This window comes from Mus musculus, chromosome 7, assembly GCF_000001635.26.
Source record: "Mus musculus strain C57BL/6J chromosome 7, GRCm38.p6 C57BL/6J".
Taxonomy (NCBI): Eukaryota; Metazoa; Chordata; class Mammalia; order Rodentia; family Muridae; genus Mus; species Mus musculus.
In genome coordinates this window covers 130960809-130983189 of record NC_000073.6, presented here as the reverse complement: position 1 = coordinate 130983189, position 22381 = coordinate 130960809, and the positions used below count along the sequence as shown (strand labels likewise).

The 22381-nt window shown below is 48.6% G+C and overlaps 1 protein-coding gene across 1 annotated transcript in view; it reads right to left on the bottom strand.

The window, feature by feature from the left end:
• The window catches only part of Htra1 (HtrA serine peptidase 1), a 49456-nt gene that overhangs the window by 2469 nt on the left and 24606 nt on the right, over positions 1-22381 (bottom strand). Inside the window, exons 2-7 of the mRNA NM_019564.3 lie at positions 21578-21677; positions 21013-21217; positions 3695-3889; positions 3206-3238; positions 1419-1533; positions 896-953 (exon numbers count right to left, since the gene is read on the bottom strand). Of these exons, the coding sequence (NP_062510.2) occupies positions 896-953; positions 1419-1533; positions 3206-3238; positions 3695-3889; positions 21013-21217; positions 21578-21677 (706 nt within the window). The remainder of the gene's footprint in view (positions 1-895; positions 954-1418; positions 1534-3205; positions 3239-3694; positions 3890-21012; positions 21218-21577; positions 21678-22381) is intronic.

Below are 22381 nucleotides of genomic sequence, written 5' to 3'. Positions count from 1 at the left end.
GACTGCTGCTGTGGTTGGTTGTCACCACCACAGCTGAGCTGTACATGGCTATACAGTGGGCACACCTACACTGCTAACCTCATCCTGAAGGGGACGGTGCTGAGCACCCAGTAAGCTGAGATGTACAAGAGCTTAAGGGAACGACCCAGGAAGGTGACTCCATAGCCTAGCTTCCAAAGACAAGAGGTGTGACTTCCATCTCAGCATGCCATCCCATCCTTGGCAACACTAAGAAAAGCACCATTGTTCATAACCTGTGTGGAATGTCTTAATATTTTGACAATTGAATAAAACAGCGCTATCAACACATCCTCCTCTCGAATGACTCAGATATTCAGACTTGCTAGTCAATTCTGTTTCCTGTACTTCATGAAGGTACCCTCACCCCCACCCCCATCCACCCCGAACCTCTTCCGTATGTCATGAGCCTGGCAATCCCAAGCAGCAACTTCTGCACTCAGGAAAACAAGTCCATCAGTCATCAGTACCCTAAGGCAGGACCCACCCCTGCTTTCTTGCAGCCACACCCTCACACCAGTGTGCAGGGGAGTCCGGTGCTCCAGGCTGGGGCGGGCACTGGGGCGGGCAGTGAGGCATTCCTGGAATGTGAGTTTCAACAGAATAAGTGGAGAGAGGCAGGCACAAAAGTGTGCCTGCTAGTGAGCCTTCTGATGCTCAGGCCTGCCTTCAGGGAGGAGGGCGGAGTCTTGGGAGGGGTGGAATCAGACCTGCCAACACAAAGAGGCCCAAGGCCACACACCTCCCCTTCCCCAGTGTGATGACTGAAGGAAAGAAATAGTTTCTCTTCAAGAATGCCCACAAAGCCTTGTGAAGCCCAAGTGTACATACATACAGGTCATTTGTCTTTACAAAGTTATGTGTCCTGTTTACCCACCTAGATGTGAGCGACATCATTCGGATCCCAATATACTTCTTCTTGGTGACAGCTTTCCCTGGTGTGACAACAAAGGGACCAAGAAAGAGGGGGAAAAAAAAAAGTAAGTCAGCACAGTCCTCCGGAGTGTGGGGAGACAGGAGCCAGAGCTCTAAAGCTCCACCTTATAGCATGAGCCACGGGGAGGGAGGGGGGAAGGGGGGAAGGCACCCAAAAACTGTAGTTCAGTCCTGGCCTGGGTTCCAGATCTACAGTGAGGAATGTCTCTCACTTTAAAAAATACTCAAAACCTGTGGCATGACCCTGTGTGTGTTCTATGGGTGTCCGGAATGAGAATCCCTTTGTTCAACCACCACCACCACAACCACCACCGCCGCCACCACCGCCACCCTGGAAACATTTATTCTCAGCTTGAAAGGCCTGATCTTCACAACTGTCATCTTCCCTTCTCCCAATTCCTTAAGGGCAGCTATGCCTCTGGTGTAAACCTGCCAAGGTCTCCGGAATGCCCTGCTCTAGTTACCTTTGGCCTGTCGATCGTGGGACTCTGTCAAGAACTTTTTTATCTTATCGGATGGAATTGCGAAGGAGATGCCCGCCGTCACCTTCAAGGTGTTAATCCCAATCACCTCGCCATCCTGAAAAAGCAAGGGACACAGCTCACTAACTCCAGGAGGGTCAGAGGCTGGCACAGGCTGGAAGAGGGCAGAAAAATCTATAGGACGGGTGACTTGGAAATGTGTTGCCAGGTGTGGTGAGAGGCGTTAGGGCACCTGCATTCTGGAGTAGCTGAGATAGGATCACCGTGAGATCCTGGCAAGCCTGAGCTACAGTTTGAAGCCGAGTTTCAAAAACAGGTTGAGAGAAAGATGCTATCTTGACTGGTCATCCCAGGCTCTACCCACAAATGCGTACAATTAAAATAGTAATAAAAAAGAAGCGTGGGCCGGGAAGACGGCAACGTGGTTAAAGTGTCTGCCGTGCAAATAAAAGCACGTGTGTGTGTGTGTGTGTGTGTGTGTGTGTGTGTGTGTGTGTGTGTGTGTGGTGACCTGGCAGTAATTCCAGCCTCAGAGGTAGAGGCGAGATCCCCGAGAGAAAGCTGGCTGGAGCAGCCAGCTGTAGTAGCACCTAGCTCTGGATTCAACTGAGAGACCCTGCCTCACTGACTAAGGGGAAAGGCGAATGAAGATGGTCCTCCATCAACCCCGGGCCTCCACAGGCACAAATACACACATGTGCACAGCAACACCCTCTCCCTCCAATGAACACACACACACTTGGGGCCACAAACATGCAAATGCTCATATACACAGACATATGAGCGAGGGAAGTATTTGAGCTGTGTCTGAGAATCAGAAGGGCTGGAAGGAGAAGGACTAGAAATAACGAGGAGAGACATTAGGGCACCTGGGTAGTGCCACCCACATTCAGCTTTGAAGGGAACAAGAAGCTCCAGGTAGAAGCTAAATGGTTGCCTTATTGCATAGATGGATGATTTCAAACTCCACAATATTTTCTCTTTTCATGGGAAGGGATGTCTGAGTTGCTAAGGTAACTATCCATCCTTCCTTCCTCTCCTGTTTCCAATGACTCTAGATGCTGGCTTGAGCCACAGGCCTCACTCCTAACAGCTTCCCCAAGGTATGGCAGGGACAAGTAAAGCTGTGTCCCTTCCCTAAGAAGTTTCTGGTGACCTGATGCTGTGCTGACAAAAGGACTCTGAGAACTTTCAGTATACATTGTTCCTGGTGTGCTTTGTACATGTCCATTCCTGACACCAAGGGATCCAGCAGGACGGTACCATTGGGTGGCCTCTACTTGATACTCTCTCAAACAACCCCCAAGCGCTGGCATTCTGTGACCTGAAGCCTTCAACCTTATACTGAAGTGCTGAAGTCTAGGTTAAGTGAGACATCTGTGAGCAAACAGGTGGTTCCCCGTCATACCCACAGGCATTCAGGGAGAGTTCTGGCATGGATCCGAGCCAGGCCAGCTCATCTCCGCTCAGCAACCCTCAAGGCTGAAGGTACCTTTCTGCAGCTGGCAGTACTGTGGGGACTTTCAGTCCCCTTTCTGCCTAGACTGGGCTTGAACTCCATGGCATCCACCTGTGGCTTGAAACACAAGAAGAGTCCTCTAACCTTACTGCTTCCAGAAAGGGCTGGTGGGGTAAGGTGCAAAGGAACAGGGCATTCACATAGCTGACTATAAAGCTGACTGCTTGTTCTGACAAGCTCACATGCAAAGAGAAAGCAAAGACATGCCCACAGACGAAACAAACCCAGCACAGATACTGGAAAGCCTTACCAGGTTTACTAACGGGCCTCCGGAATTTCCATACTGAAACGGAACAGAAAGGGAAAGGTTGGCTCTGTATCACACCACCGCCCAATCATCGTCTCTGCCCAGATTTCAAAGCATTGTAGAAGCAGCTGGCAGGGGCCTTCCCCAGGCTTTGTCTCTGATCACCTAATATTTAACTGAGAAAATGGATCTGGACCATTTTCACAAAGCTCGGGATGCGCCACAGTGAGATGATTTAGTTCTGAGACCACTGTGAGTAGCTAAACCCACTTTTACCTCCTCCTCGGATGAGACTGGCTACCCACTCACTTCAGAACCCCATAGTTCAACTCTGTACAGCCCCAAGTGGGACATTTCTCCTAACACCAGAACATCATAGATGTTCTGGGAAATCATGCAGACTACAAGAAGGTTTGCGAATAAGAAGAAGCCCAGCTTCCTCTGCTCGAAACTTGTCCCCAGCCCAGCAGGTAGAGGGGGCAGAGGGCTCACATTGATGATAGCGTCTGTCTGAATGTAGTCCATATCGGAGTTCCGAAGTCCCAGCTCTTTGCCGCCTCGCTGGGTGGTGCTGACGATCCCAGTGGTGACTGTGTTTTGAAGAGAAAAGGGGCTTCCAATGGCAACTACAAATTCTCCAGGTCTCAGCTCTGAGGAGCGGCCGAGCAGCAGGACTGGCAGCTTTCCCTGTAAGCACAAACGGAGCTGTGGCTTAGCAAGCTGAATAATACAAATACAAAGGACAGTCCCGGTCCCTAGGAGCTGAGCTTGGGGTGGACACCCCTCTCCTGAGGGACAAGCCCCTACCATATAATCCACACACCACAGGTCATTATCGAGTCAATGGAACAGAAGACAATTGTACCAAGGAAAATGGGAAAAGGTGATAGACTGTTTCTACATCTGTGCATCTGGACAGAGAACATGGAGAGACAACCTAGGTTTAAGACTTAAAGATCAAAATCCCAGACAGAAATCCTGAGCCCATGTGCCTTGGAGGAATCAAGAAATCAAGGGTCTACTTTACCACACACATAGCCTTCCTAAGGCCTGGGATGTGGGGAGCCCTGAGGCAGACACTCACACTGCCTTTCTTGTGCACCCTGTGGTGTGAGGCACAGGGACAAGCAGAGGGGCTGGCAGCACCCAGGACCCAAATGGTGGACTGTCTCTCTTGTGCACACTGGGAAAGTCCCTATCACTATACCTGCTCCCAGACTATGCAGGCTGAGGATTCAGCTGAGGACATCCCATCTCCTGTGCCCTCTAGATACTGGGCAGAGTCAGGAGCCCTAAATAACTCCTCAGAACAAGATAGGACCATGGAGGTTGAAGGGCTGGGGAAAAGGGCTACGGGCTGCCTTCTCCCACTAACATGACCCAGGGCCTGCTTTCTTCCTCCCACATAGCCTAGAAATCCTGAATTTTCTATGCATTGCTCATAAAGTCCAAAAAAGGCTAGTGCTGGCTGCCTAAGGGAAACTCATTCACCTTGAAAAAGAATAAATTACAAAAAAAAAAAAAAAAAAAAAAAGCCAGTGTGGGTGGTGGTGGGATGGTGGGATGGTGAGATGGGTAACCCAGCCATCTGGGGCTGGGGCCAGGCTGCCAAACTGAAACTCTGCATGACAAGCATGGGCCCCTCATCTGATCAGTGGGATTAAGACAGCCCACTAATCTCACTGGTCTGTTAGGATGATGACTTAGGATAACAATGAATTAGGAGCCTGAATGCCTCTCAGGAAACAGCCTGCTTGGCCAGTGGGTCAGCTATTGACTAGTATTCAAATGACTGAAAATCCAATGAAGGATTCCAGCAACTGTGCTGTGACAAGCCAGGGGTATGTCACCTTGCCAGACACAGTTCCACACTGGCTATGACCCTTCCACTTTAAGGTCACCTGAGGCCGGAGTCTATGGCATTCCCTACGCAGACCCACTCAACATCCAATGGCACGCAGCAAGCTCAGCACGACATGTTTGTCCTGGGTGGATGCCAACAATCCCTGCCAGCAAGCTCTGCCAAGAATGACCTCAGCAATCATGGCAGGGTGGGGCAGAGTCTGGCTGCTGGTGAGTGCTGTCCACACTGGGGGAGGCCCACCAGGACAGTACCATTCCTTTGGGGCCTGGGGCTGGCTGGAAGTCCTGTCTTTGAAGCTCCGGGGATAACTGTGAAGGACAGGCAAGAGAGGCGGCTACAGCCTGCAGCAGGGCAGTCTGGACATCCCAGGAAGCAGAACTACACAGATAAGAGTCAAGCTTAGACATGGGACAGTGGGGCCAGCTACACAGTGGGGATTAAATCAGGTCTGAGGTGATCCGATGTGAGAATCTTTATCAGCATCTGGCTGTAACACCCTCCAGCCACAGCCTCTGGAGGAGATCCAGAGATGCAGGTTTAACTCATACAGCCTTTAGACACCCTGTCCAGTGCTTCTGTCCCAAGTCTGAGCTCAGGCCCAGCGGATGCTAGAAGGGAGACAAATGTTTGGGAGAAAGCTATATGGACAGATGGCAGAGACCTCTACAATGGCAGGAGACAGAGGCCTCTATGCTATTGAACACTGAGAGGACACGCCAGGCTCAAGAACAATGGTCTCATCCACTGTCACCAAGGTGTCCATATTGGGCTTGGACAAGGGGGACAACCAATGATAAGAATCCACAAGGATGCCGTGTGATCACTCTGTCACACCCGCCCAGGTGGGCAGTCCCGATGAGCATGTCTCCTTAAATATATGTTATAAATCATGAAGGGTGACTGTGCACATGAAAGCTAAACAGGCAGACACATAGTAGCTGGGTCAGGAGAGGGATATCACAGTTGAAATTCTCCATTTATATGAAAGGAACAAAACCTTCACTGCCAGATGACAAAGTGCTTTCAGAGCAATCTGATGATTTGGGGACATAACATACCCTCACACTCACACAAACCCACCATTTTACAGATATAGAAACTGAGGCTCAAGATGGAAGAGCTTCTCTCAGCCATAAGAAGCCTGGTTAAGCTGGAGAACCAGTTCCCAGCCACAGGCCTCCATCCCCATAAGGCAGGAATTCTAATTGCCGGACTCCAATTATAGGCAGAAATCCCTGTATGGGAGAGTGAGGTGGTGCGGAGGTGGCTGCCAAGCCAGATTTACAACTCCATGAGGTCAAGCTGCCTTGAGGGGCCCTTCTGGCCCTTGCTCCCTGCAGGTGCTGGCTGGCCGTGAGCCTCAGGCTTGCTAGCCTTACTTAGGTCCAAAATGGGGCTCATTCTCTGCCATAATCCTCACCCAGGCCTGTCTGCTCGGTAGCTAAGCTTTCACTGGCCAAATTCCTGCTCAGTAATTGAGCTTTTAATTCTATCCCTGTCTAGACAGTCACACTCTTGGGGGGGGACAGAGGAGATGAAATATATGTACAAGGCTGGAAGGCACAGCCACGCTGCAGCCTTGACCTTGCGGGCACCCTGCCACACTTCAGGGTCCCTGCTCTGTGTCCGCAGGCTGCTTCCCCGTGAGCCCACATCAAAGCCGTCTCCAGGCTCCTGGCTGCAGACGCTCTGTCTGGGGCTCCCTTTGAAGCAATGCCAACCATAGTCCATCCAAGAGACCAACTCTTTTCCCAACAGCCCCGTCCCACATCCCCCCATCCATCAATTCAAAGCTCCCCGAAGAAGTAAACGGGACAAACAACGGTCCTGACAGTTGCAAAGGCTGAGGAGAAGGAAGGGACCCACCCGCCACTCCTGCTGGCCTCAAAGCTGAGGAGATGCGAAAAGGCAATTTGTAAGCATAATAAAGTCATGAGATGAAGTCAGGAAAAATGGCTCTGAGGTTCCATATCCTAAAGCCAAGAAGGAGCCCTCCGCCTCTATCAGGAGGGCCAGCAGCTCTGTAGGATGTGGAAGATACGGTCACTCTCTCACAGGGAGTTCTCACCAGGCTGAAGAGAAACAGCAGCCTGAGAGGCCAGCAGAAGAGAAAGCTATGAAGAAGGAAGATGTATAACCACCATATCTTCAGGGCACTGCCTCATGCTAAATAGTATCATCAAAGTCATGAGAGAGACTAGAGAAAGAGAAGAATTCCTAGTGCCGGGAAGATGGCTCCTCCAGGCAGCCAGATGATCTGAGTTCTACTCTTAGAAACCTAATTAAAAAAAGAAAAAAGCCACACACAGTGCCACCTATCTCCTACTTTAAGATGGGAGACAGAAACAGGAGATACAGCATCGTCTTAAAGACCAGTTAGCCTGGATAATTACATGCAAGCCAGTGGCAGAAACAAGAGAGATCTTCAACAAGGTGTGTCTTAAGTTTCTATTGCTGTGAAAAGACACCACGCCCCGGGCAACTCTTATATATACATATGTAAAAATAAAATTACCTGGGGCTGGTTTAGTCCATTATCATCATGGTAGGAAGCATGGTGGTAGGTAAGCAGACATGGTACTGGAAAGTTGGCTAAGAGTTCTACATCTGGATCAGCAGACAGCAGGAAGAGAGTGACACTGGGCCTGGCTTGAGTTTCTGAAATCTCAGAAGCCACCCTCTGTGACACACTCCTTCCAACAAGGCCACACCTATGCCACATTTCCAATAGTGACCCTCTCCACAGGGGGCCATTTTCATTCAAGCCACCACAAGGTAAAAGATAAGAAGAGGCGCCAAAAAGTTGTCCATATACACACTTGCACACATATGCATAGGAACCTGCATGCCACACACCACAACTTAAGAAGAAAAAAATCATAATTCCCAAGTTATAAGCACAGCGTCACCTGAGTAGGTAGAGAATGAGCCCAAGGGACAGTGTCAGTGACTCTGGACATAGAGTCCAGGCTTCCAGTATCCTCATAAATTACTAAACACCAGCCATAGCTGGTTGTTAATTATGAAGTAAGTTGAGGGCTTGGTCCATAGAATGGTTCTAAAAAGGTCTTCCTGGTTGGTTAACTTATCACCACCAGGCCAAGCAGGCCCAGAAGCTTTACCCCCAGGACCTGAGAGGGGGACAGTCTCAACAAATTGTCTTCCCAGTGCCTGGCATAGGACTTCAAGGAGCAACATACCCAGTCCAGCTCCCCAGGTTTCCTGTCTGGTGGGCAGAGCACGGATGAACCACCGGGGCTCAAGAGGGAAGAGGAAAGGAGCCCACCCCCTTGCTGCGGGCAACTGGGCACAGGACTGTCTATAATACCAGCCCAGAATTATACTGTAAGGCTCTGTGTGTGTCTCACGTGCAGGGAACATGAAGCCAAATCCAAACCAGTCACAGCCATGTGTTGTGGCCAGGCTTCAAAAGCTGAAGGACAACATTAAGGTCCAAGCGCATCCTCCTCTCTTCTCCATCAACTTCGCGTGCTCGCTCGCTCAGTCAGAAGGCAGCCGCCACCACTACAGACACCACACAAAGACAAGGCGCCCTTTAGCACCATGACTCCTCAGAAGCACAGAGAGAACCAGTAAGGCAGCTCACCAGGTGAAAGCAACCGAGTTCCATCCCCATGAAAGGTCCCACAAGATCTGGGCTGCAGCACGTGTCTCAGCTGAGTGAAGATGCAGGTGACGGAGCGAAGCCCGGCCACAGGAGATAAGCTCACTCTGGGCTCACCTCACACAAGTGCGTGCTTCCTCCTGCTTTGCTGCACAGGAATTGTGTCTGCAGGACAATGCAGATGTTCAGAGCACAAAGCTGACCAAGGAGGGAAGGAATGGTCTATGCACAGAGGGGAGCAGTCAGCCGCCGGTGTAACAGAACAGAGCAATGTCAGAGGAGTTTAAGAACCATGACAGAGACTAGGTGGAGCTCAGTGGTAGTCTTATCTAGCATGGGCGAGACCTCGTGTTCTATCCCTATCACAAGGACATTAAAAAACAAAACCATCAGATGGACCAGCCAACAGGGGCTGGGCTAGCGGTTCTCAAATAAAGAGCTGGCCTTGCTGCTTACCCCATGGTATCTTTGGGAGAATCTTTCTTCATCTGGTAAGCTTGGCCTTGGCTTCAGGGTGTCATGTGCTGTAGGCTTCATTAGTGAACAGAGGATGAACTATAACTGCCAGAACTCCACAGAGCAGGAAAATGGAGACCCTGCTAAGGGATGGCTCATTTGGGCTTGAGGTCTAACATCAAACAAGCTGGTGCCAAAGAAAGATTAATCAAAACACGCTCACAGGCACACATACTTCTAGTGTGTTACATATTTACAGGAGAACCGACATCTTGGTTTGGGTGGAATCCTGTATTTTTAAATTTTTATTATTTGTGTGTGTGTGCGCGCACACGCGTGTGACAGGACATATATGTTGGTCAGAGGACATCTTTGTGGAGTCAGTTCTCTCCTTCTACCTTCACGTGGGCTCTGGAATCCAAGTCAGATCATTAGGCTTCTGTGGCAAGTGCCTTTCCCTACTGAGCTATCTCTCTGCTCCTGGCTCTTATATTAACTCAGTCTGTTACTTGATTGATTTCCCTGGATTTTACTACTTCCTCCAAGAAAAAAAGGAGTTGAGTCTAGAGTCAGTCATGATGATTAGGGCTCTTTCCATATGTGGTCGTTGCTGAAAATCCCATTAGCAGTAGTTAAATGGGTGAAACCAGAAAGGTAAGGGGGAGCCTCAAATTGCACACAACTCTCCATCAAGGTCTCAAGATCGCTGCAGCATCTCAAACATCAAGTGGACAGATGTCTGGAACTCGTGAGGTGGTTGTTTGACCAGTCATCCTTCAGCAAGGACAGCAGAAAGCCAAGTCCCTTCGCCAGCTCAGCTGTCACTACCAGGCCATGCACTCACCTCATTCCCTGAAGTTTAAAGACAAGAGTAATGAAATGAACCGACAAAACCAAAATGAAGGGAAAGTTGCCCATCTTTTTTTAACCTAATGAGCCAAGTCGATCATCTCTTTTTCTCCTTGGAGAAGTACGACAGGTTCCTCGGTTGCAAAAATATTTTTGTTGCTGAGCCTGCAGTTCTCTGTGTCTGCCAGCTGCCCGCCCGGCACACTCCTGTTTAGGGCTGGGACTTTCAGGCTGGGCCTCATGTTGGCCGAAGTTTTCATCAAAGGCTAATGTTGCAGCCACTGGCTGCAACTCAACTGAGTGATTCAACATGTCTTCTGGAAACAGTTATGTCAACCACTCGTACTCTTTAAAACTATGCAGTAGGGAGAACTGTGTACACCGGCCCCCTACCCAGAAAGAAGAAAGCAGAGGGGGTTTGGGGAAAGGGGATGTTATCATCCAAGAACTTGCTTATAAGAGAGAGGGGAGAGTGTTCTGGCACATGACCAGCAAGGTTGGTACAACCATGGGCTGTAGAATCAAGTGAGCCAAAGCTTTGCTGAGGACCAGGTATAGCATTTGCAAGGCAATGTGAAATAAAACATGGCCCCGGGTTCATAGGATCTTTTCTTGTTTAATACATGCTCTCCCCACTTCTTAATGTTCTGTATTATCTTTGGTCCTTGGAGAACAAAAAAATTCCCAGATTGGCAAGTGCAGACACCCAATTGGCCTCAAACCCAGTGCTCTGCCACCGGCTATGTATCTCCACACGGTACCAACTGGAATAAGGAAGAAAAGCCTGGCATCTCTCCTTCCCAAGGCTCAACCCAGAGATGATGGATGACCTCAAGGGCTTTGGCATTACTACCTCTATGCATATCTATGGGATTGTGTTGGGTACCTAGACCAGAGCAGAAGCTTTCCCTTGCCTGGTGATCCATGGGGCATGCCATTAGTCTGTCACCCCAAGTCCTGCATAACTCCCAGCCCTAAGATCTGTGAAGTGTGACAGTACCCCCAAGGCCCATGCCTCTTTTGGGCACGGGATGTCTTCTAGGCATGGGCCATAATTACAATCACTACACAGACAGGCGAGGGGGACAGGCAAGGTCAGAGCTCCCTGTAGCACAGTACTGGGAAGACCAGGAGCTATCCTGAGGAGGAATGAGGAGCAAGAATTACCCGAGCCAAGACTCCAAGCCCACTGAGCACACACCACTGTCCCATTGAGAATCTAGGACAAGACACAAATTCAAAGATCAAATTGGGACAGTGGCCTCAGAACATAAGACCTCTCTGAGTCCATGGGTTATAAAAGCACAAATCACGTGCCAACAAAGTCATCTGCCAAGTGGACAAAGAGTGAGACACCTAGAATTTCAATTAAGGAAGAGGCTATGAATGGCAGCATGGTCAAGTGTAGAACCTTGACAGAGTCAAGGATGGCTGTGATGAACGGAAAGATGCAACCTAGGAGCTGAGAGGCTAGGGCAGGAGGGACCTGCTCCATGGGTACTACGACTACCAATGTATACAGGCTCGTGAGGTTGGTGTCACCAGCAACCCTTTCCTCATTGGACATGTTATTGGTGTCTAGGGATGCAGGACACATGAGAAGCTGGTTGGAAGGGAGATGGAAGAACTGAGAGCGATGAAGATGGGAGGAGAAGAACACAGGAGGCAAAAGGAGAGAAGGAATGTAAACGCTGAAGTGCAACCTCCTTCCTCCTCACTGTTTATGAACACCACCATAATATTTAGTCTTCCTGTGAGCTATATCAAGAAATGTTCACGATTTCAAATATCCTCTTGCTCTGTTCTAGACCACAAAATGTCAACAGCTCTATATGGGAGCCAACAGCCATACATATTCTGTGGCACCCACAGGAGAAGAAACAGGATGTTGATCAAATCCAGCTACATCAACCCGTTTGACCACCGACCTCAGCATGGCTGCTGCAGCAGTGTCCCGTCATGGCAAATGCTCAATAAATATTTAGAAAAATCAATGGATGAGCTTAAAAGATCCGTTAGACTCTTAGCAAGGAAATGGGGGGTGGGAGTGGGGCAATCCTCATATTAGCTAAGGCCTAGCATCTTGGCCATGGTAACTGACCTGAAATGTCTTGGTTTGCAATTCTCTTTAAAGTGTACTTGCTCTGAGATTTCAGTGTCCTGTTTTAACTAGTGTCTTGTCAATCAGTGGGTTTAGTACAACAATCAGTCCTCAATCCACCACAAGGTGTTACCTTTCCATGACCATAGAGGTCTGGAGATTTAGCAATCAATTAGGGGAAACTGTGTTCTACGTCCAGATAATTAAGAATCCTTTTCATTCTGAGCCTCTCTGGAAATTGAGTGTCTAAAAGGCCTTGGAAGTTCCCAGAAGAGGAGTAGGCCAGCAAGACACTTAGACAATACAAAGAGATAGCAGCTAATGAGAAACACTGGCCTTGTGATTTACAAGTTATCATAAAGTGGCTGGAAAATGCCTGTTTGCCGTAGTCTGAGATACAGATCATCCAGGCTAGGCAGAAAAGGAGAATTAAAAAGCTTCACTAGTCATTTCCCACCTGTCCCCAAGGCTGGCTCAAGGCACCTCAACTCCGACCAACCAACTGTCCCTTCTGCAAATAAACTCCATTTGCAGAAGCCTTCCAGCCTCAGGCAGGCTCTTGCCCCTTTTCCCCTCTGTCTCCTCTCCATTTCACTCCTGTCTTGCACACTAATCTTCAGCTCCATGACTTGCGCCCACTATTGCTACCTGTGCAGACATGTGTAAGTGTATATATGTATATATGAATATGTGTATATGTGAATATATGTATATGTAAAGTTGTTTGGAACTGTGCTCCATCCACTAACTGTGTGTATGTATGTATGTATGTATGTATGTGTATATGTAAAGTGGTTGGAGCTTGTTGAAACTTGCTTCACCCACCATGTATGAGCATGCATACCTGATTCCCCTCCCCCTCTTTGGCAGCCCCAGGGAGCTTCTTGCCAGCCCTACAAAATCAAGCTTTGTTTCAGAGAAAAGTGCCGGGTCACCAACTCTACGCCCCACCTCAGTTTACCTTAGATGTCTAAGCAAATCTAACAATGTCTGGCCAAGGCAGGTGTTCAATAGCATATACAACACAAGCAAATGAAGGTGGGCTTAAAGTTGGATAGTAACCTGGAAACATCGTATAATTCTAGTAAAGTCCTGTTTACCAACACCGCAGAGAAATGAGAGACTTAAGGCCTCTCTCTGCTCAGTCCGGCAAAACCAAAGCCTCATTCTAACATAGGCAAACTCCTCCCAGAAGAAAGACAAATGAAGTCAGCTAGCTACACGGCCCTCACTTCTTCTGGTCCCTTGGTGTTTCACTGAGCTGTGTGCTATTTCACACGTTCTTCCCAGACCCTTGCCTCTCCCCCAGAACAAAGATTCTATCTGTTACTAGTGCTGGTTAACTCTCACTAGGAAGCACTGGAAACCAAATGTCTGGCTTCCCTTGCCATATGGTCTCCAGGCCAAGTATGCAACTTCTTTGGAACAGAATAAAAGCAGCCATAGACTATATAAATGAACAGTCATGGGTGTGTTCTGATAAAACTGTTTACAATAAAAAAAAGATGGGGATTAGATATGGCAAGAGGATACCGATGGCCAATCTAGACTAACACACAGGCATGCTCACAACAGTCAAATAAATCCCATTCTGCAACACGCCCCCCCCCCCCAGATGAGAAGGACAGGAGAGACTCCCAGTGACCTGAGACTTGCTTTGCCTGAACCATCATATCCTCCTTCTGATTCCCTGCAAAGGGTGCCAGAGAGGGAAAAAAAAGGCATTGCCATATTAAGAGAAAAATAGAGCCAAAGAATTTCCTCAACCATCAGTGAAGTTCTTGAAATGGGTCCAGAGAACACACAGGGCTCCAGTTCTGAGTTTGGGGAAGTGAAACATTTTCACATGCCAAAATGACTACAATCAGAACAATAAGGGGCTCTGCGGCCGTTCGCCTCTGGATTGAGGACCTGCGCTGCAGAATAAAAGCCACCTTCCGCATCCCCACATCCCAGTCTGCACTTCTTCCTGAAATATTGATGCTCACCTCCCTATTTAAAAAGTAAAAAATCAATCTGGTAACAGGAGCTTTGCACAGACTCTCGGGCATCTCTGACAACTGCAGCAGAAGCCCTCCTAGTTCTGAGAGAGAAGACCACAGAAAAGTACAGCAAGCCAAAGCCCAGAAAGCATCCAAAATGGACGGGTACAAGCGCCAGTGGACATTCACGACAGCCAGATAGGAAGGTCCGGGGCAGTGTGGCCTACTCCAGGCTGCAGGCTGCTTTACGGGAAGAGGACAGCATCCAGAGGATGCACAGGCTTTGGTTTATCTGATTTGCTTTTGGAAGAGCCCATGGGCTTAGTCAGCATCCTCTGACAGTCAAGTGGCCTGAGGAGAACCCGAGTGAGTCATCTCCAGCAGCCGGCCACCAGGGGCTGACTCTCCACAGGCAGGGCCAAATCATGGGAGGTTTCGATATGAAAGTCCCAGTCCCCACAGCCCCCTAAGTGACCCTGCTCTGAACTCTGAGGTGAAGCATCAGACTTCAGGCCCTCTCAGCAGGCTCAGCAGTAAGAGGAGCCTCAGTAAGCAAAAACAACGGCACTCAGAGGCTATGCCTCAGCCACTTCAAACAGGTCTGTGGGACTGGTGGGACAAAGGTGGCCAGCCAGGCACCTACCTACATTGGTAGGCCTGAGGGGAGAAAGAAAGCCACCTCAGGCTGGGATAAAGGCTGTGTCCAAATATTTACCTGGTGGTTGGCGTCAGGGAAAAGAACCCACAGGAAGTCTCTCCTTGCTTCCTCAGCACTCAGAGGTACCAAGACCACAGGCTCAGTGTAACCCTGGCTCGGGCTGTATCTGGCCAAAGCCAACAGTGGGAGACAAGAGTGCACAGTCAGTCTGCTGCACAGCCCTCTTTATCTGAAGCTGTTTCAGAGGAACACTATAGCCATGATCACCTGGCTAATCTCCGAGCAGATGCTGTCTCTCCATCAGGGTTTCAATTGTCCATGTTCTACACCCCGACCAAAAAGCAAGTTGGGGAGGAAAAGGTTTATTTGGCTTACGCTTCCATATCACTGCTCATCATCGAAGGAAGTCCAACTCACTCAGGGGAGGAGCCTGGAGGCAGGAGCTGATGCAGAGGCCCATGGAGGGATGCTGCTTACTGGCTTATTCCTCATGGCTTGCTTATAGAACCCAGGCTTGGGGACGGCCCCATGCACAGTGGGCTGGGCCCTCCTCCGTCAATAACTGATTAAGACAATGTCTTACAGCTGGGTCTTATGGAGGTATTTTCTCAACTAAGATTCCTTCCTTCCAGATAATTCTAGCTTGTGTGTCAACTTGACCTAAGACTGGCCAGCATAGCTATCCAGTACCCAAGACCTGACCTGAAGGCCAAAAGAAATGTGTCCTTTATACTCTAGCAGTTGATGTGGAGTCTGAACACAGAGGAAGTGCTGGGGAGGTGGCTCAGTCAGTGAAGTGCTTCCTGCACAAGCTTGCCGACCTAAGTTTGATTCTCTGAGGCCATGGAAAGCCAGGCACACCTGTGATCCCAGCACGGGGCGGCTGGAGCTAAAGGGATCCTTGGAGCTTGCTCTAACCACGTCAATAAGCTCCAGGTTTGACAGGTAACCATGTCTCAGAGAGTAAGGTGGAAAGCAGCTGTCACCTAAACAGGGAGAGATAGAAAGCAGACACAGAGACGGAGAGACGGGGAGAGATAGAGATAGAGAAATCAAAATCAAGGGCAGCAAGGTACAGGGTCACATGCCTGAAATCCTAGGTATGTAGGAAGCTGAAACGGGAGGATTACTTGAGCCCAGCAGTTTGAGGCTTCTCTGAGCAGCATATTAACACAAACACACACACACACACACACACACACACAAATAATGAAAAATTAAACAGCAACAAGTAGCAACAAATTCTTATTTAAATGAGGAAGGAGGGCAAATGCAGAACGATGGGGGGGGGGGCTGGAGCGTGAGGGGGACTCAGATGTGGGAAACTATTTTATGCAGTGAGTCAGGCAAGGGATGTCCCTGGGGTCTAAAGCAGGATGTGACTGCATCCCTGAAGGACAAGGGAAGGCCAGGCAGAAAGAGCACTCTAAACCTCAAGGAGCTGTGCAGAGATGGTGAGGGGTAGGAGGACGAGGGAAGGGGCTACAGATCGAGCGGGTGGGTCTCAGGAAGGAGTTGTCAAGACACTCTGAAACAGTAGTTCTCAACCTTCCTAAAGCTACGACCCTTTAATACAGTTCCTCGTGTTGTGGTGACCCATCAACCATAAAGTCATTTCATTGCTACTTCGTAGCTATAATTTTGCTACTGTTATGAATCCTAATGTAAATATCTGCTATGCGACCCCCAAGGGGTTTGCAACCCATAGTTTGAGAACGGCTGCTGTGAAAGAAAGGATTTCTCCAGCATAGGTGAGACAGCATCTGGAGGAATCAGTACAACAGCTGGAAAAACAGCTGCGTGACGACATTTCCCTGGTGCTTTCTGAACACTTCCCCATCTCTCTGCCCATGCCTCTGCTCCAGACTCAGGACACCTGATAGGTTGACATTTTACATTTCCTCCATCTCTTGAGGCTCTCTCCTCTTCTTAAACTGCTCAGGAAGGAGAGAGAGAGAGAGAGAGAGAGAGAGAGAGAGAGAGAGAGAGAGAGAGAGAGAGAGAGAGAGAGAGAGAGACAAAAACTGCCTTTGGATTAAAGTTAAAAATATTCTGTACACAGGGCCAGTGGCTCGAGTCAAACACATTTGGAAATAGTTTGCATCTCAGACTGAACTAGTTTGCCCTCAAAGCTGCTTTCCATTAAAATATTTACATGTGTGAGCCCCACCCCCACCTCCAGATCAATACTGACCCCACTGAGGACCCTTAGCTTCAGCTCGAGGACAGGAGAATCCCATGAGACCTGTAGGGGTCATCCTCTCCCCTCCAGGGGGTGGAACAGGAGGAGTCCCAACCACAGATGGCTACCCTGTGTGAGCCTTTCCCACTGAGTTCTTCAGAGCCTCAAAATGCAGCAGGCAGAGTGCATGCGCATGTGTCCGCTCAGCAGAGAAACAAAAGAGAGGCTTTTGGTCACAAGCCCAGAAAGCTCTCTGGCAATTGCAAGCCAAGCAGCTCCAATCCCTTAGAGATGTGAAGCATCTCTGTGAGAGGGATGAAGTGAAGGAACTTGGGAAGGGCCTGCTCTGTGGCGGTGATTACAGAGGCCTTACGCGATGTGTCCTTTCCTTGAGCAGCATCCATCAGTGGTTTGCGATTCTAAGGGGTAGCATGCGCTCACCACACTTGGGCCATGCGGGTCGAGGCCCTGTGGCATAGGACAACTTCCCCACCCCCAACCCCCAAGCTCCCCAATGGTGGATCTGCCCCCAAAAAAAGATGGCTGGTGATCTCAGAAAAAAAAATAAAAAAGGTGGGGGCAGGTGGGATAAAAATCAAGTGAACAATGACATTGCATGCCCATTGCACCTTCCATTTCACAAAAAAGGACAGTGTGAGTCACAGACAACTCATGCTGATAGGAAACTGGGCCTAGATGGCCAACCCTTGAATTAGTCACTGGGCTTAAGCTCCTGTCTCCTCTTCCTACCTTCACACCCGCCTCCCTCAAATGCTAGGACTGTGGGTATGCACCACCACACCCACAATCCTACTCTGCCTTCTCTGACCTTCCCTGACCTGTTCCTTGGTTGCTGCCCCTAGGACGACGCAACGCCAAGCAAGTGCCTAGCCCATCACTGCCCACCACGCACCTTGATCATACCACACACTATGGGGTAAATTCTGCTCGAACACAATTCAACTGGATGGCCAGCCTGTTCCTTCCAAATCAAGCTTTGTTACAAGCCAGACTCTCCCTAGAATAACTCTCACCAGAACAGGGACAAACAGGAAAGAGGGGTGGCAGGGGTTGGGGGCAGGCAGGAATCAGGCTTTGATGTGGGTGTCTGCAATGTAATAGCCTTGCATTTCCAACTCCATTTTCAAAAGCTACATCAGGTCAATTTTACATTTCCAAACATGGTGGGGGGTGGGGGTTGTTCGTGCAGTACATGTCAAACAGCAGGCTTCTGGTTAAAGAGCTAGACACTCAGGGAATGCCTTCACATTTTGCTTGGTTATGCCAGAGGTGACATGAGGCTTCTCCTGTCTCCACATTGGCTCAAAATCAGAAAAGAATATCCCTGGACTGGAAGCAATCACGTGGTATGCACCCACGCATTCCAAACATGAAATTACTTGAGGAGACAGCTCACAAACCACACAGGCCAGAGCCCTGCCTGCAGATGGCCAGGAGGCCCCCAGTGCTGGCTGCCTTCCAAGAACTGAGTCTGAAGGTCCTACATGTGGTCACTGACTGTGCTATTCTGGCCAATCTCCTTCCGGTGCCTCCACCGAATTCTAGACACCTTGCTAGCAGCATTCCTAAAAGGGGACACACCAACCTTTCCATGGGCTATTTAAGGTCAGGCTACTCCATCCCATGTGAAGGCCAGGCTTTGTCCCTGTGCTAATGGCTATGGAGTTAGGTACCTGGAATCTGCAGCCTGGCTCTGAGGAGGCTAAGGGTGATAAGATGGAGGAGTGGTCTCTGAGCATTCTTTCTTCTTTTAAAATACATTTTTAAAAGATTTATTTATTTATTATATGTGTACACTGTAGCTATCTTCAGATACTCTAGAAGAGGGCATCAGATTTTTGTTACGGATGGTTGTGAGCCACCATGTGCTTGCTGGGATTTGAACTCAGGACCTTTGGAAGAGCAGTCGGTGCTCTTAACCGCTGAGCCATCTCACCAGCCCTCTTCTTTTATAAAATGGGAATAACACGGCTACTCTATATACTAAAGAATGGTTAGATGAGAAGTCAGAGCCTGGACCAACTGTCTTGGTATCAATAAACACATTTAGAAAGATGAGCTCTTGATAGAAATTTCACAGTAACTTAACAGAAATAACACACAACTGTGACCCTGAGGTCAGTTGTCACCTACATGGGCACAGAGCCTGTATCTACAACCTTCAGCCCCAGCCCTCACCACCCCAGCCTCTGAGAAGGTAAGGAGACAAGCAGGGTATGGGGGGAGATTCTGAACAGCTGCCTAATGCTATTTTAAAGGAGATAAAAGGACCCAGAATCCTACTGCCCCAATAGTACCCTGAGCTTTCTCCATCCAATAGCTGGAACACACAGTAGGACTTCACACCTAGCTGACTTCATAGCTCACAGTCAGATGAGAAGCAAGCAAGAAGTCACAAGAAAAGGCTACACTTCATTACCCACCCCACTCACACCTTTTTCTGCACCAACCACAAAATTCCCACTGACCCTTCTGCCTTTTATCTGAAGGAATTTCCAATAACAGGAAGAAAACAGAAACTCCAGTCTCAGCATGAGTGCAAACCAACCTCACATCACCATGTGATCTACATGAGGTGGACTGGGAACGTTTGCTGGTGATCCAGTAAGAACTGTATGTAGTTTCAGGCATGAAGGCCTTGCTAAACAAGTGTGGGAGATGTGGCAGAGTACTTGGCTAGCTCTCACAAAGCCCTGGCTTGATCCACAATATTATATAAACCTGGCTTGGTCCTACATGTCCATAACCCTCACATACAGAAGGTAGATGCAGGGGAGTCAAAGGTTCAAAGCCATCCACAGATAATAGATGTGTTTGAAGGCACCCTGTGCCACATGAGACCTAAGACAACAAAGACTTCGCTAAGCAAATGTGACTGTAAGCAGAATATTAAATTAAAAACATTTTCTTTCATTTTCTTTAATAAAAAATTGCTGTTGGTGTGGTAGCACTTGGGAGGCAAAGTCAGGAGGATCTCTTTGAGGTCAAGGCCAGCCTGGTTTACAAAGTAAGTTCGAAGACAGCTAGAACTTAAGACCTTGTCTCAAAAATATCCAAAAATAAAATAAAATAAGATAAAATAAAATTCAGGTAGGACTAGAAGTAGCTACTCCAATAACTCGCAGAGCAACTTCACATAAGCATTTTTCAAATTGAGCTCACTCTTACTGTGTCTTAGTTTTGTACTGGCCCTGCTTCTGAGTTACAGGCTAATGGAAGGCTATAATTTGGGTAGATAATGCATTGCAGCCCTTTTGAGGGGACTATGGTCATGTCATAATATTAAGGATTCTTAGGGTCTCAAGAGAGAGGTGTTAATTTTGTCTTAAGGTTCCCAAAACCTTGACCTGGAGAGATGGCTCCGTGGTTAACAGCACTGACTGCTTTTCCAGAGGTCCTGAGTTCAATTCCCAGCAACCACACGGTGGCTCACAATCACCTGTAATGGGACACCTGGAATGGTGTGTCTGGAGACAGCGACAGTGCACTCATATACATACAATAAACAAACAAGTGCTTAACAAGGAGAGATGGCTTGGCGTTAAGAGAGCATACTGCTTTTGCAGAGACCCATTGTCTAGTGGCCCATAACCCTGTAACTCTAGGCAAGGGTATCCAACATCTCTCGGTGCATACCCATTTACCCACACAACACATAATTAAAGACAATTTTTAAAACTCTTTTCAAAGCCCATTCTGTAGCCATGGAGAATCCAGGTCACCTCAGTGGAGACAAACATAACTTTGTAATAGATGCTTCATCATCAAGGATTGGAGTTTCCATTCTCACCAGCCACCCATTAAGTTCTTTGTAGCCTGTTGCTTTATAAAGAGAAGATGCTGCTTTTAAAACCTCTGATCTGAGAGCCAGCTTCTTCCAAGGGCTTCCCTCCTCCCTCCCCCCCTCCTCCCTTTTCCCCTGCTCAGGTCCCTCTTTGATGAGACCTGTCTGGCCCTGCAGCTTCATTTTGTGGGTACCAGGGAGCTCTGATGTCCTCACCATCTCCACCTCACCTTCTGAGAGCTGGGCACTGCAGGCCCAGGAGGCACTCGGGCCCCAGATGCGTCTCACCTGGTGGTCAATCTTGATAAGCGCAATGTCCGCCTTTTCATCCACATCCTTGATTTTGGCTTCATAGGTAGCTCCATTCTTCAGCTCAACCTTGACCCGGTTTTTGTTGGTGACCACGTGAGCATTTGTCACAATCAGTCCATCCTCCGATACGATGAATCCTGACCCACTGGCCACTGGCACCTCCCTCTTCGAGAAAGGAAGCCTGAAACAGACATTAGTTGAGCTTGAACTCATTTGCACACACAAGGGAATGACTCTGCAAGAGCAACTCACACACATTGTAGCAAGCATTTAACATTTTAAAAATAACGCTAAGCTACTTTTTGGAATGCATCAAAAAATATTCCACTTAGGAAATATTCCCTGGGAATCACTTCAGAGCTAGAAGTTATTAAAATGCTGAAAGGGCCAAGATTATAGGTCTAAATAGGGAACTTTCCCTAAGGCAGAGAACTTGATCGTAACCCAAGAATCTGCCCAGTGACATTCCTGACACTTTAATGTGCTTCAGAAGCAGCTCTAGTGCTATTTCTTAGTGAGGGAACAGGGCAGGCCTCTTTACTTGCGATATAGTTCAATGTGAACCACAGCCGGGGCGATCTTCTCCACCACATCAGCAATAAAGTTGTACTTATGACGCAAACTGTTGGGATCTTCCTGCCCTGAGGACAAAGGCAGAGATGAGACAGTTTAGTGCTACTGAGCCTGTGCTGAGGCCTGGAACAAGACGTGGGATAGAGGGAGCCAAAAATGCATTAAAGCATCAACACACACTTACAGACATGCAGACTAACTCAAGCACACAAACTCATACACATACAAGCACTTCCATATATGTGTGTATACTCACATGTGTAGAACATACATGAGCATATGGACACATATTCGCATTTATGTAATCACACATAACAAGCATATGCACGCATACACACATCTGCACATGCACACACATACATAAATGCACGCATGCACGCACACATGTGCGCGCGCGCCTCTCTGTGGAAGGGGAATCATTCCCTAGGCTCTGGGCTTTGTGTAAGAACTGGGACCTTTCCAGTCCTCTTGTGACCCATCACAGCTGCATGTCCCCAGGCTCCCCCAAAAGCTCCAGGGCATCTGTGACTTATTCTTGTTCTATCAGGGTCTGCAGGACTCCAACTGGATGCAACTGAGCACAGGGACATGCAGGGACCAGCTTCCTATACTGAAAGGAAGGGAGCCTCCATCCGCCCAGTTCCCCACCCGAAGCTGCTTGATACAGCCACAAACTCTGATCTCTTTTCCCATGGTGTGATGATGTTCCCAGGTTCAGGGAAAGGACTGCAACTTTTAGGGAGACAAACCAACTTGACAAATCCATGGCAGA